This window comes from Mobula hypostoma, chromosome 2, assembly GCF_963921235.1.
Source record: "Mobula hypostoma chromosome 2, sMobHyp1.1, whole genome shotgun sequence".
In the NCBI taxonomy this organism is placed as follows: domain Eukaryota; kingdom Metazoa; phylum Chordata; class Chondrichthyes; order Myliobatiformes; family Myliobatidae; genus Mobula; species Mobula hypostoma.
The window spans coordinates 102,392,533-102,407,344 of NC_086098.1; the positions used below are offsets into that span (position 1 = coordinate 102,392,533).

Here is a 14,812-nt window from a genome sequence, read left to right on the forward strand (position 1 = left end):
CCACCAAACAGATCATGCTTTCTTCTTGTAGCTACCATGACTTACACCACCATGATCAGGAACATTTATTACTCCCTCAACCATCAGGTTCATTCAGCTTCTCTTGCCCCATCATTGAACTGTTCCCACAATCTATGGGCTCACTTCAAAGGACTCTTCATCGCTTGATATTTATTGCCTATTTATTTAGGATTGATTATTTTTCTATCTTTTTGTTTTTGCACAGCTTGTTATAATTTGCACATTGATTGCTTGTCCCAAACCCGCTTTGGAACCAGATTTTAGTTTCATAATGACTGAAAAAGAAACACTGAGTACTTTACTCTTGAGTCAAGTAAGCTAACGAAATCAGCTCACAAAATACACGAAGGAATAACAGCGAGAACATAAGAGATTACAGATGCTTGAATCTGGAGAAAAAAATCAAATCGTTGGAGAAGCTCAATAGTGTCAAGCAGTATCTGTGGAGGGGTATGGATCGTGGACATTTTGGATCAAGGGCTTTTATTTTGGACTGAAAGTTAGAGGGAGGTAGCCATAAGTAATGCTGTTCTATAAGGCATACATAATTGAAGAAAATTTAAAATAGACAGTTATTAAAGGATAAAGAAAATAAGCTGACAAAGATAAATGCAGGTATATTGACAAAAGCTATTTTGCAATTCTTTTTAGCTAAAGAAGATACTGAAATAAGTAATTTACTAGAGGATATTTTGAAAGAATATTAAATAAGTTGGTGCAGAAAAGAGAAAAATAATTGACAAATTGATAAAAAGTGAAAAAAGTTCAGACCTACATCAGGAAGGTATTGACATAGTAAGTGAGGAAGCCATGGAGAACTTCTAGCAGCTAACCTATTAGTTTGTGCACAGTAAGTATATAAAAGTACAATCAAAACTGGGATTGTTACAAAGGATGGGTGCACAGCTGATGTGATTCCTGTATACAAAAGGGGAGGCAGAACTACTAGGAATCCAGATGTGCCAATCTGATAGATCAAGTCACATCTAATCCGATAAACTAATATTTAGCTAGGGGGTGGTAAAATTGTGGAATTCAGACAGCTGTGGAGGCCAAGCCATTGGATATATTTAAAGCAAAAGTTGATAGGTTCTTGATTAGTAAGGGTGTTAAAGGTTATGGGGAGATGGCAGGAGAATAGGGTTGTGAGGGATAATAAATCAGTCATGATATGTCTAATGGCTTGATATGTCTAATGGCATAATTCTGTTCTTATATCTTATGGTCTTGGAAAGTTGATATGTCTAATGTTCTTATATCTTATGGTCTTGGAAAGTTGATATGTCTAATGGCATAATTCTGTTCTTATATCTTATGGTCTTGGAAAGTTTTGAATAGTCAAGGCACCAGATATCCAGTGGTTGGATTTTTAAGAAAGGTTTTCATTAAGAAGCTATATATCAGCTCACTACTAAATTAAGGCAAGTGGAGTAAGGAGTGTTATCAAACTGATTAACAGAATAGCAGGGAGTGAGGGTAATTGGACTGGCATAAGGTAGCAAACAGTATTCTGCAGAGGATGGTTCTGGGACCACTGCTTTTCATACATTACATTAAAGATTTGGATTTTGGAACTGTAGCTCAGTGGCAAAGCTTAGAAATGATAACAGACTTGGATCTGTAGTTAACATGAGGGGAAAAAAAGTCGACATGGTACAAGAGGATATTAGTAAACTTTCAGATGGGCTGTTAAGTGGTATATTAGCCCAACTATACACTTTAATGGACGAAGCAGCAATGCCATCCAAACATTTGCAAATAAGAGCAGAACAATCCAGAGTAAACAAATCTGTTTGTGTGTTCAGTTTTACCAGGGTGAGTTTCTAAAGAGGAGATGGCCTTTGATGGTTCCCAAATTCATTTCCTGCCCTTATTACCACCTCTGTGGACACTGAGCGATGTTTTACTAGTGCTTCAGATCTGCAGGTTGTTGCCTTTGAAAAGTGATGTCCTCAGCCTCATACATTGGCAAGTGTTTGCTTTGAAACTGACATTTGCTGACATTTTCCATCATTGTGCTCTACAAGATGAAAATGTAAATAAGTGAGTTAGAAGGGTATTGGCAAGTGTCTCCAATGAAATAAATGTAAAGTGGTCTTAAGAATTTGGACATTAAGTAATGGCTTGAAATTAGGCTTTGAGTATTAACAGAAGTACTTAATAGCCAAAATAAAATTATTTTATTCTACTTTAAAGGGACAGTGGCCCATTTGAAATAATTTGTGGGATAGGTTTCAGTATCGGCACCACGAGCCTCAGCCAGGGGCAGTACACTTGGCGGTACACTTGGAGGCATAACCAAGTTCTCAGTCAGCTGTCATCAATCTTTGAACAGAGGTGAATCATCACAAATGCTCTCCCACAAACATCAGCAGGAAATGTCCACATCACACGATTTGTACCAGCAGGCCAACCTCCAGAGCACCATATAACATCAAAAGATGTAAGCATTCTGCAGGTTGCTCGGGATTGGAAAATGGATGTGGACTTGGCAAAAAAGCTTGTGTTTCCCCCAGACATTGCAGCTACAACACTCCAGCCAGGCATGGTCCTATGGTCCACAACATCCAAGCTGGCATATGTTGTGGAATTGACAGTACCATGGGAAGATGGTGTCAAAGAAGCTTATGAGAGGAAAAAGATCAAGTACTCTGAACTGGCAACTGAAGCTGCCCAGAATGGCTGGAAGACCAAGATTTTCCCTGTAGAAGTGGGATGCAGGGGATTCGTTGCTACATCTACGATCAGTCTATTGAAGAAGATGGGGGTGAGGGGTCACTCCCTCCAACAAACAATCAAGTCCTTGTCAAATGCAGCAGAAGAAAGCAGCAACTAGATTTGGATTAAAAGGAAAGACAACAACTGGGCTGCAAGATGAAGACAGGAGGGTATGGAACTGAGGGGGGGGGTGTATCTGGGACACCAGGTAGCACTGCTGAGTCCTCTGGAGACATCATGGGCTTATCAACGAAACGTCAAAGAAGGAGAGTGCCCACCTGATGACCCCGATGACGTACCTACCCTCCCTCCTTGTCACCACTCCAAACCCACTGCCAACATCGAGAGTGCCAACTTACCATAGGGATTGAAACATCAAGTCCTAGTAGCTCTACTAATCTACTATGGGATCATAGCTTGGAATCTGATCATTCACAATCCTAAGAACAGAAAATAATGAAACAGCATATTATATTTATATCTGAAGTAAGTTCTAAAAGAGGAATGAAGTTGTGCCGGGGAATGCAAGCCCAGAGTAGTTGCTAGGAATCACCATACAGTCCCTGCGTACCCACATTTGACTGGGCTGGGTGTAGAGGACCTATACCACTGATCCTAACCCCACCCAAAAACACTTGATGGTGTCTTTTAGTCAGCATAGCTGCAAATCTAAATTTGCCAGCAGTTAAATAACTAAGCCAATTTATATTTTCAAAATAACTGAACATGAGTGATGTGAAAAAAAATTGTTAATTAAAAATAACACCCATAAATAATTAAAATATTAAATGAAAACAAAATGATTTGATAATAGTAATTTCCTTTCTTCTCATTGAAAGACCTGCAATTCCCATTGAAAATGCAGAATCACAGAATGGTTACAGCAGGGAAATGGCCACTCAGCCTGTCAAATTCATACTGGTTCTATGCAAGAGTTGCTCAAACAATCTCACTTTCCCTCATTCTCATATTCTGCAAGTGGTTTTCTTTCGCAGTACTGTGCAAAAGTCTTGGGCACAGATATTTAACTAGGATGCCCAAGACATTTGCAAAGGGCTGAACTTGTCAATGTGGAGCAGGGAACAAAGCAAATCTAGTGAGAGCAATGGATGTTGGGGATACCGAGGGTGGGGCGCTGTGGGAAGGGTGTGGGACAGGTGGCAGAGAAGAATTGCCAGAGGTGGAGGGTAGTGTGGGTGCAGACCCACCCAGCCCTGAGACACCAGGCAAGGTAATTTGATTCCAAACAATTGACTTACTGATCATTAATGCTCCCAGCCCTCTCCCTTCCCCTTTTCCCAGCCATGATTCCCCTCTTCCTACCATCTTCCCTCTCTCAGTTCAAAAGAGAGATCCATATCAGAAACAGGTTTATCACCACTCATACATGTCATGAAATTTGTTTTTTTTTGCAGCAATACAATGCAATACATACATAAAATTACTACAGTACTATGCAAAAATCTTAGGCATGCTGTTTATATATATATATATATATATGTGTGTGTGCCTAAGATTTTTGCACAGTACTGTACATGCTTAACCAGCTCCCTTTTTGTTAAGATAACTGAATCTGTCTCCACTAGTACTCTGTCAATGCACTCCAGACACTCATTGCACATTATGTGAAAGTTATGAATTGAGTCTTATTATTTCTTCTCTGTCACTTTTAATTGAAGTCACATGGTTCCTGATACTTCATTTATATATATACCTTTGATGATCTTAAATAACTCCGTTATCTCCCCAATGCTTCTAATGAGAGCACTCCAGTTTCCCAGTTTATCCTCATAACCTAAATCCACACTCCTGAAATTATTTTCATAGATTTTTTTCTGGTTCTCTTCTAAAGCTTTCACACCTTTCTGAAGGAGTAAGCAGAACTCCAGCTGTGGAAAGCAATTATCTTGTGCAGGTTCATCATGACTTCCTTGGTTTTGGAATTTTTTCCTCCTTCTATTTATGAAGCCGAAGATCCCATTTGTTTTTTAACTACTTTCCAAATAACCTATGCACATCTATTCCAAGTTTGTCTGTTCTAGCACCCCTTTTATAATTCTGTCTTCCAAATCGCACGGTCTCTTTTGTCCTTCCTACTCAAATGTAAATTCCTGCATTATTAAATATAGTGTGCTGTCTATCTGCCCCGTGTCTTCTATCTCTTTGAAATCAATTACTGTCCTCCTCACAATTTGCTCGGTCTCAAAGTTTTGTATCGTTTGTATTTAGATTCCAATTACAACTCAGCAATTTATTTTAAGGAAATCTATGGGTGGCTGGTAGCACAGTGGATAGTGTAACACTTTACACTAGTGATCAGGGTTCAATTCCCGTCACTGTCTGAAAGGAGCTTGTATGTTCTCCCTGTGACTGCATGGATTTCTCTGGTGGGCTCCACATTGCAGAGATGCACAGATTAATAAGGGGTAGTAAGCTGTGGGCATGCTATTTTGGCGCTGGAAGCATGGTGACACTTGTGGGCTGCCCCCAGCAGATAGTTGGACTATGTAGGTCATTGACAGTAACAACACATTTCACTGTATATTGTGATGCTTCAGTGTACAGTACATGTGACAAGTACAGCTAATATTTGATCTTTAATCTTAATCTTTAATGCTGACTCCTGAGGAACTATAATGTATACTTCCCTTCTATCAAAATCACCCTTTAATTACTACTTCCTGATTCCAATTACTTGGCTAATTCTCTATTTGTGACATTACAGCCCCATTCTTCTATGAATTACAATCTTGATCACAAGCCTATAATGTGGCAACTTCAGAAGTTCATTAATACCACGCTTGCTGCTATTCCTTTATCGTTCCTCTATTATTTCATCAAAAAACCTCAAATTAGTTATGAAAATTAAAAAATGCATTGAAAATAATAAAAACCTTTCAGTCCTCAAAGTGTGAAATAAAAACAGAAAATACCAGGCAGTATCTGAAGAAAGACAAACAAAGTTAATGCTTCAGGTTAAAGGTGATGTTTTAATGAAGTCTTCAACCTGAAATGTTAACTCTGCACCGTTGTCCACAATTGCTGTTTCCAAGATATGTGAAACTATCAGTAGGGTTTCAGATCTTATGTCAGGTCTGATGGTGCAGGATCTAGGAGGTAAGGAACACCAGCACAATGCTGATGATTCCCAGCAAGAGTAAGTTCTGCCAACAAATTCCATGTAGACTTCTTGGTGATGGGTTCAGCCTTCTGCATCTGTCAGTGATGGAGCAGACAGAACTGCTGCCTTTCAGGCCGCCCCCCCCAACCTGGATTCATTCCTGCTCACCCCATGGTGCGGAGTTTGACCCCAGCACTTCCCGCATCTCAAAGATGTCTTGTTTGGTAGGTTAATTGCCCACTGTAAATTATTCCAAGTACGTGTGGGTGGTCGGCAAAGTGGAGAAAGCTGATATGCATGTGAGGAAGAATAGGTGAATGGAAACTAAATGGGGAATGAGACTGGTGGAAAGCTCTAGGAGCTGGCACAGACTCAGCAGCCCAAATGGTCTCATTTATGTTGTGAGGGGATGTGAAGAGACTGACTCATTCCATTGTGTACATGCAGATGTCCAAGTCTTCCAGCCACTCTAGTGATGCATGTTCCATTTGGAACTTCCATGCAAACCTCAGCATGTTCTGAACTAATGTATCTTTTTTTTTTACAAAACCAGCGTTGAATCAGTTGTAGATGCTTTCAATTCAATTCAATTAGCTATATTTTTGATGTTGATAATAACATTCAGTGGCCACTTTATTAGGTACAGGAGTGGAACCTGGTGCGCTCTTTGGCTGCTGTAGCCCTATCCACTTCAAGGTTTGACATGTTGCGCATTGAGGGATGCTCTTCTGTACACCATGTTGTAAAAAGTGTGGTTATTTGATTTACTGTCGCTTTCCTGCCACCTCGAACCAATTTGGCCATTCTCTGACGTGTTTTCACTTACAGAACTGCCGCTCGCTGATTTTCGCACCATTCTCTGTAAATTCTAAAGACTGTTGTGCATGAAAATCTTAGCAGATCAGCTGTTTATGAAATGCTCCAGCCAGCCCATCAGGCGCCGATAATCATTCCAAGGTCAAAGTCACTTAGATCACATTTCCTCACCATTCTGATGTTTGGTCCGAACAACAAATGAATCTTTTGACCATGTCTGCTTGTTTTTATGCATTGGGTTGCTGCCATGTAATTGGCTGATCGAGATTTGCATTAATGAACAGCTGTACAGATGTACCTAATAAAGTGGCTACTGAGTGTATGCAAAATTTCTAGCACAATTGGGAACCTAACAAGCTTTACAAATAACATATCTTGCTCTGCACTCATTTACATGGAAGGTTAGATGGAGAAGTGACTGCCATGATATGACTGCAGTTCTGGTTTTCAAGCATCCTGCTCCCGTCCAATTTGAAACCTTGAGCTGTATGCTAGAAATCTGTCAGTACTAGGGGATTGTTGAAGCAAATTCACCTCACCAGCCTCTGAACCATTTCTTTTGGAAAATATTGCAGGAGACAGTTCATAGGCTGATGATTTAAATTAATGTGTCATCAGACAATTAAGGTGCATTTCATCGTGAGATATAGCTGTCTTGAAAACATGAGTAAATCAGCAGAATTTACATCACTCAAGATGAATCATTTTTATGTACCAGTATAGACTAGTTTATCAGAGCTGCTGGATGGTTGGAAAACAGTAGTAGAGCATTACAGTGTGAAACCACAGAAAAGGTGGGGAAAAAAGGCATCTTGAAAAAAACACAATGATTAATACAACAAACTGGCCGAGGTTGTTGTCTGGCAGAACACCCTGAAGCTCGCAGTTTTCCATCCTGCTGATCAGTATGCACTCTCAGGCCACTGGTCTTGTGCAGTTTTCTCTCAATAACACTGTGATAGCGCACCATTGTCTGGAGGTTTGGAAGAAAACCACTGGCAAGGCCCTCTGTGGTTCAGCGGGCGGGTGTCCATCTTCATGCCCATTTATTCCAGTGCAGATGTATGAAACATACTGGGTTTCAGAACCAATGAATCAGATCTCTGCTACTGGGTTCACAACTGAGACTAGGAATGGTTACAATCACCCTTAGCTGAGGGGCTAATTCTGCATCAATCATCTTGGGCTAATGTCAGTTTAAAAGTAAATGGAGCTCAATAGATTCCTCTTCCTTTATCTTAATTAATATTCCTCTTTTTAATTAGTTTACCTCGGAGTGCATGTTGATTACATTTATTATTTTTTTTGTTGTTTTAAATTACTTAATTTTACAATGCATTCTCAATATAACAAAGGTGTGGGGAACAACTTCTGCACTTGCATTGCAAGATATCTGCATTGCGCAGAACTAAATATCACTGTGATGATTTGTACACTCTAGTATCAATTGTTTGGCGACAATAAAGTAAAGTTATAAGTGGAACTAACATTTATCTAACTTTTGTGTTGTGGCAAATGATGATACTGTAGATCTGAAATCATGTCATAATGAAGCTTGTTACACTATAGTTTGACTATTTTAAAATAATTTTATCAGTGGCATTTTATAACAGTTGAAAGAGCACATGCCACAGTGGTTTGGGGTAGGCTTCAGATCTCACCACCTGAAGCCCTGGTGCCACTATGTACTCTGTGCTTTGTAAGGTGGCTGAGATAGCAAGGCTTTAAGTTCGGTAGGAGTCATGCAGGCCAAATGGTTGGTGTGGTAATGGGAAGAGCACATTATTTCCTTATTAGACTCTTCTTGGCAATCTCAGTAATATCAGCGTTGAGTGAATTGTTTATTGTCAACTGTCATCAATCATGCTCTCTGGTCTAAAAAGTAAGCAACTTAATTTGTCAGGTCTGGCTAAACAAATTCAGTTCTAGTGATTTAGAAGCAGCCAAATTTTAAATTATTTGTTCCTTACTGTCCTTTCTGCTCCTCCCCTCCCCGATCTCAATCTTCTCTTTCTTACCTAACTAAATGACTTCTGAATCCATGTTCTTGGTCACTTTCAGTCTTACCCGTGGCACTGCATTGCAGCTGCTAGAGCTGCTGCCTCGCACCTCAAGCAATGCAGGTTCAGACCTGACCTTGGCTGGTCTCTTCTGCAGTTTACGTGTCCTCCAGGTGCTCCGAGTTTCTCCCACATCCCAGAGTGGTGGAGGCCAGTAGGTCAATTGGCTTTTATAAATTGTAGTGCAGGTGAGTGAGAGACTGGGTGTGTTGTAGGGAATGTGGGGAGAATAAAATGAGACTGCTGTAGGATTGGTGTAAGTAGGTGCTTCATAGTCAACACAAACCCGGTGGGCGGTGGACCCTGTCTATTATGACTTTGTGACTGTTAATGATCACTCATTAAGGAGACATGCTGTTCTTTGATTGCACATCAATATTTACAATAATTGACATATTTACAATAACCTTGAGGTGGCAGAAACCATTCTAGTGATGGTAGTTCATCTTGAGATGGTCTACTCCAGGCAATTCTGAGACCAGATGTCTTCTCTCGAATAATGTTGAGGCAGCCTTCTGCTTGTATGGTAGTATCAAATAGCAGAGAAAAATCTGGCCCTTATTAACTCCTACCTTTCAGGTGACATATCACTAATTATTAGACCCTCACTGGGTTAAATGCATTCAGGAAAAGCATATTTGAACATCTGTTGGTGAGTTAACTGGATAAATATTTCATGTCCACTACTTTAATATAAATAATTTAGCACATTTGTTAAAATAGTAGAAAGAATAAAAAGCATACTTCCTTTTGGTGTTAAATGTTCTTTAGCTGATATTCCTTTATTGCTATCTGAGTTTATTATGGAGAAATGATATATTTTGCTGTTTTTTTGTCCTTTAATGCAGGAAGAGGACACTGGGATGAAGAGAGTGTAGTCAGTTCACCAGACCCTTGCTCTGCCAGTGAATCGGGGGATAGATACCACAATGAGAGGTATCAGAGCAGTCCGCACGAGCCAAGTAAGATTGAGACTCTAATTAGAGCAACACAGCAAATGATCAAAGAAGAGGAGAACAGGCTGCAAATGAGAAAAACTGCCTCAGAACATCTGCAATCTATGAACGGTATGGGCAAGGTCCACACCGCATGCTTTAATGTGAGCTACCAGCAACAACAGATGACCAGTGTTGTGTGCCGTGCCCCTCTGATGACCAACACCTCTCCTTGTGACCACCTTCAGCAAAGAGAAGGCAAGATCATGAGCTCTCATGAGAATGAATATAATAGCAGTCCAGTTTCACTGTCCAGAATAAGCAGCCCAAGTTCTGACAGAATTTCAAAGACAAATGTAGCCTTAGGTAAGGACTACCTCCCTTCTGACTTGTCCCCTCATCAAACAGGGGGAAACTGCACATCTTCCCCAAACTATTACTCCACCCATCACCGGCAGTACTTCGATAAGCATCCATACGCACTGACTGGCTATGCCTTTGAGCATCTGTATGATACTGAAGCCATTAAAAACTATTCATTGGGCTGCAATGGCAGTCACTTTGATGTGACTTCTCACTTCCGAATGCAACAGGACCCAACCCATGCACACAAGGGCACTTCAGTTATTATCACCAATGGAAGCTGATGTTTCATTGTAATAGTTTATGGTGAAATGTAGTAAGCAGAAAGAATGCAGCAATTTGGACATGAAGAAAATGTTGAAGCTGCAGTTATATTCTGAGTGCCAGCACGCATTTATAAGCGCTAAACCGGGTTTACTGATCCACTATGTTTGGGAACTGATTCACAGTACTGTGTGCCGCTACTCCAAATGCACTGCAAGGTAGAAAAGATTAATCACTAAAAGGGTGAGGGAGATGGGTTTAATTGGGAAGCTTTCCTCTCTGCTTGACATAGCAAAATCCTACCTGTGTTCTTTGTCAAGCAATTTACAATTTTGCTTCACGCAGAGTGCAAAAAAAATAAATTCATCCCTGCTTCTGCCCTGGCACAGAATATAATCCATGTTAAGTGACTAATCAATTGCAACGAAGTTAAATATCAATCAGGGCATCGTTTCCTTTTGTCCTTTGCATTTCAGAACATTCAATTAGCAGTTTTTCTAAAATATTAAAAAAGTTGAGAAATCTGGCAGTGAAGTTAAGAACAAAGTAAATAATATAGCCTTCTAAACCTGCATGAGTAACTCCTTAACAAAATAAGGTGTTGGCTGTAATAAACCAGGAGAGTGGGAATTGCATTTAGCGGAACAGCCCAATAGTGATGTGATGGCAACGCAGTGGGCTGGCAGGTGGCTCTGTAAAATAAATTTGTTCCTGGTCACTTAAGGTGAACAGGAAATGTAGCACTGTCTACCCACAGCACTCTATTTCTGAACTTCAGTTCGATTGAGATAAATGGAATTGAATTAAGGAACCAGAGCACAGTGCAAAGTTGGCACTCTATATGCACATATCATACTAGTGACAAAAGACAGAACCCAGTAGTATCAGTACACACATTGGTATGTCTTAATAACTGAACTATTGAATTTAAATAGCTGAATTATGCTGTACTGGCAACATCATGCTTGAACAGACAAGAGTTCACATGGAATTATGAAAACTTTCAACCATAAAATCCCTAAAATTAAAGCTCATGCGAGCAATGGAGTCTTGTTTGCTGTTTGGGCTTGAAATTAATATGCAGCCTCTAATCATGTTTCAGTTGGTTCAAAAATGTTTATTTATGAGGTAACAAACTTCCCATTTGCAATTAGAGAAACAAATGCAGTGAACTGAGGAAATCGAAACTACGTCAAAGACATGTGGCGCACAGCAGGTTTTTATGAGGCATTTAACATGTTTTACAAGACAGTTGCTTTATTTTGCTGGACTCCCTTCATGGAGAGCACTGTGTGGTTCTATCAGTTAGCAAAGGAAGCCTCAGAACAACATGTAAAAACAGATTATGTATATATTTTGCAAGGTTTTTTTTGCTGATGTTGGATGTTTTTGAGATATTGAAAGACCTGCATCAACAATTCTATTTCTTTTTGTTCCTATTACAAGTGCCTGTCCACATGTTTCTACTTCCCATAGGTACACACGCCTAAATATGTATTTGCAAAATACATTTTCAAAGAGAATTTCACCTCTATTATAAAGTGAAGGGTTACTCATAAACCTAATCTCGGTCAAGTTTTTCAACGCACACCTTGCTGCGTATATGAAGTCCAGTTTGTAATATTTGATAAGTTATGATTTGCCTTCCATTAAGCAACCTTGTGATAAATTTGCCAAACCTTTTCTTTTAAAACAGTTGGCCTGATTGACAGGACTGCCTGGTTGCTGGGAACAGAGCTTATTAGCTGGTGCTTGGGAATAATATGCTCTATCTTTAGGAGTGTCCACTCAATTTGGCATAATAGGAAGCAAGTATGTGTTGAGAAGGACGTAGGGACTAACTGACGTAAGGAAATCCCTTTTGTTAGCTAGTACGCTGTACACAGACTTCTGATTCTTAAGTAAAATCTACAAAGCCATTTATATTCAAGGATCAGAGGAGCATTTTGAAGGATTTTGGTTTTAACAGCAGCTGATTTTCCATGCCTGACATAAGCTATGTTGAGTTCCTGTTATGAAGCAAATGAGTTGGACCATGCCACCAATATTCCTTTACGCAATCAAAAATATGCTTGAGAATATGATGCTTTCAATTAAAAAAAGATCCTATTGAATATCTTTATTTTAGTTTTTTTATTTTACCAGGTTCCACTGATCAGCTACCTCCATGTCTTGGCAGATGTTCTGCCTTTAAACTGTACAGTTGCTGGTTTGTTCCATCACTGTTTTAATAGACGGGATTGTAAATAAATGAGTACATGAATTATGAGATCACAGCTACGTTCAAAGCCCAGAAAGCTTGACTTATTGAACTGCCAATGATAACAAAAAAAAACTGGAACTCTGAACTAAAACTGGAACGAGATGTATGCGATTAAATTATTGTTCAACCGCGAGTTCAATTTCTCACACAATTAATTTCTTTCTAGCTCAGTAACTAAACAAAGACTTGCTTTATCAACCCTAAGCTACAGCAGGTCACAAAATACTGCACAAAGGGTGACAAGAAATCACATGTCAGGAAACCTGGACCATGTAACAGCCCTTAAAGCACTAGTCGTGGCATTTGGTGTTCTGAACAGTATTGAATTTCTATTTTTTCAGGAACGTGGGATGATTGAACCCAGATAGATGGAGACTGCCTTGCTTTCTCTGTCTTCATGTCCTGATTTGGAAAATCTGTTGGAGGTGTTTCTGTTCCGACTAAATTCTGCCTGAACCCTCACATTTTACAATGTACAGTTGTTGGTAGCATTATAGTATATGTTGATGTGAATACAATTTGTAAAATGGTGCCAAGTTTCTTTTGTGTATTCATATAGAGGACTATGATTTGTATAGTTAATCCCCATGATCCTGTAAAGTGTTTCCTGTTAGATTTATTTATATTGTACATAATTCTGGCATTTGAAGTACATGTGCATATAATGTATTTATTATGTGAAGAAAGAATGTTTTGGTTTCAAAATATAGTTACAATTAAACAGGTTTTTGTTTTTACAATCCTATTCTGGGTAGTGTTGGCATTGTGGGTGATGTGCTAATGGTGGTAAAGGTGGGGAAAGGAATTAACTGTGCAAAACTACATTTTCTGGGAGGACTAAAACAATGTTCAGTTCTTCTGTGAGGGTAAATTTAATGCTCATGAAGTATACCATGTCTGGAGAATAAGCACCATCAATACATTTATAAATATTCACAAAATTGGGCACTATAGTATGATTCATTAATGATGGAGCACGCGTCAGCTTCATTTAGTGGGGACATCCTGAAAAGCACATCCATTCAAGTAATATAGGTAGAGCTCAGGAATGAGAAAGGTGCAATCACTGTGGCACAATGTGAGGGTTATATTATCAGCCTGCCAATAGCCAATGGGAGAAAAAGGGATAGATGAGGAGGCACATTATGGAAAGCTGTAAATGCAGCAGGATTGTCATAGTGGGTGACATAGTGTGCTGCCAGGAGAAGCAGGTATGATAGTCATGTTTAAGAGTCATTTAGACAGACACATGAACAAGCAGGGAAAGGAGTGCTATACACCATGTGCAAGCTGATGTGCATTTTGAATTAACTTCATGGTTGACATGAATATTATGGGCTGAAGAGCTTGTTCTTTTGCTAAACTGTTCTATGTTCTAGCTGAAAGTCTCTTTACTGAGTCTCTGATGTATTTGAATGGTCTGACCCCAACCCCAGGAAAACCTGCATCCACTTCACAAGGTAACTGTCCCTGTGGAACATAATTAGACTGGTAATGGATAATGAAAATTTTAGAATTGTTTATTCTGTTTGCAAACATTCTGACAGGACAGGTTATTTCTAATTTAGATCTCCTTGTGAAATAGTTAATGTCTTCTCAGTCCAGATTCTAGGGTGTATGATCCTGAAAGAGTCTCTAGATTGGTAGTAAGGAGTCCAGAAAATGTCTTGGATGGGACATTTTGGTAGAACATTGTGTATCCTTCTGATGTTTAGATGGAGAAAAGGGAACTGTTCATCTTCCCATTCTGGAAGCATGAAGCATGACTTCCCACCTTGAAGAACATTAAATTTTGCAGCAATGTACCATGGTAGCACTAGAATGTTATAGAAACTATGTGGGGTTCTATATCCAGTTTAGTCTCTATGTAACTTTCAATCCAGAGCATGATGGATGTTTTTGAATTTTCTGCAGTTCAAGAGCAATAAGGAATGCTAAGACATTGAATACCTGCCTTGTCAGGATTTGGAGAGCACACAGAAGTGAAATGGAAATATACGTTACACCCGTTAAAATAATAGTTTGATGTTGAGCAAAGTGTTAATTCATATTTTTCTATTTTCTCCCAACACTGAACACTAATTCATCCTCAAAAATCTAATAATAGCCACAATGAGTTTAATTTCATGCCACACCAAAGCAGCCAATTACAAAATATAATATAAAAGTATATTAATTTCCTGTGTCTTTTTCCTGCACATTGACTATAATGCCGAAGAACAGAATAGAGAGCTATAAATAGTTGAGACAG

The 14,812-nt window shown here is 39.3% G+C and overlaps 1 protein-coding gene across 2 annotated transcripts in view; it reads left to right on the forward strand.

Moving 5' to 3' along the window:
- sim1a (SIM bHLH transcription factor 1a) overlaps window positions 1-13,201 on the forward strand; it is a 73,192-nt gene extending 59,991 nt beyond the window's left edge. For both annotated transcript variants that reach the window (XM_063071977.1, XM_063071985.1), the window contains one exon: window positions 9,585-13,201. In XM_063071977.1, the coding sequence (XP_062928047.1) occupies window positions 9,585-10,318 (734 nt within the window). In that variant the 3' untranslated portion in view covers window positions 10,319-13,201. The remainder of the gene's footprint in view (window positions 1-9,584) is intronic.
- Window positions 13,202-14,812: the final 1,611 nt, after the last annotated feature.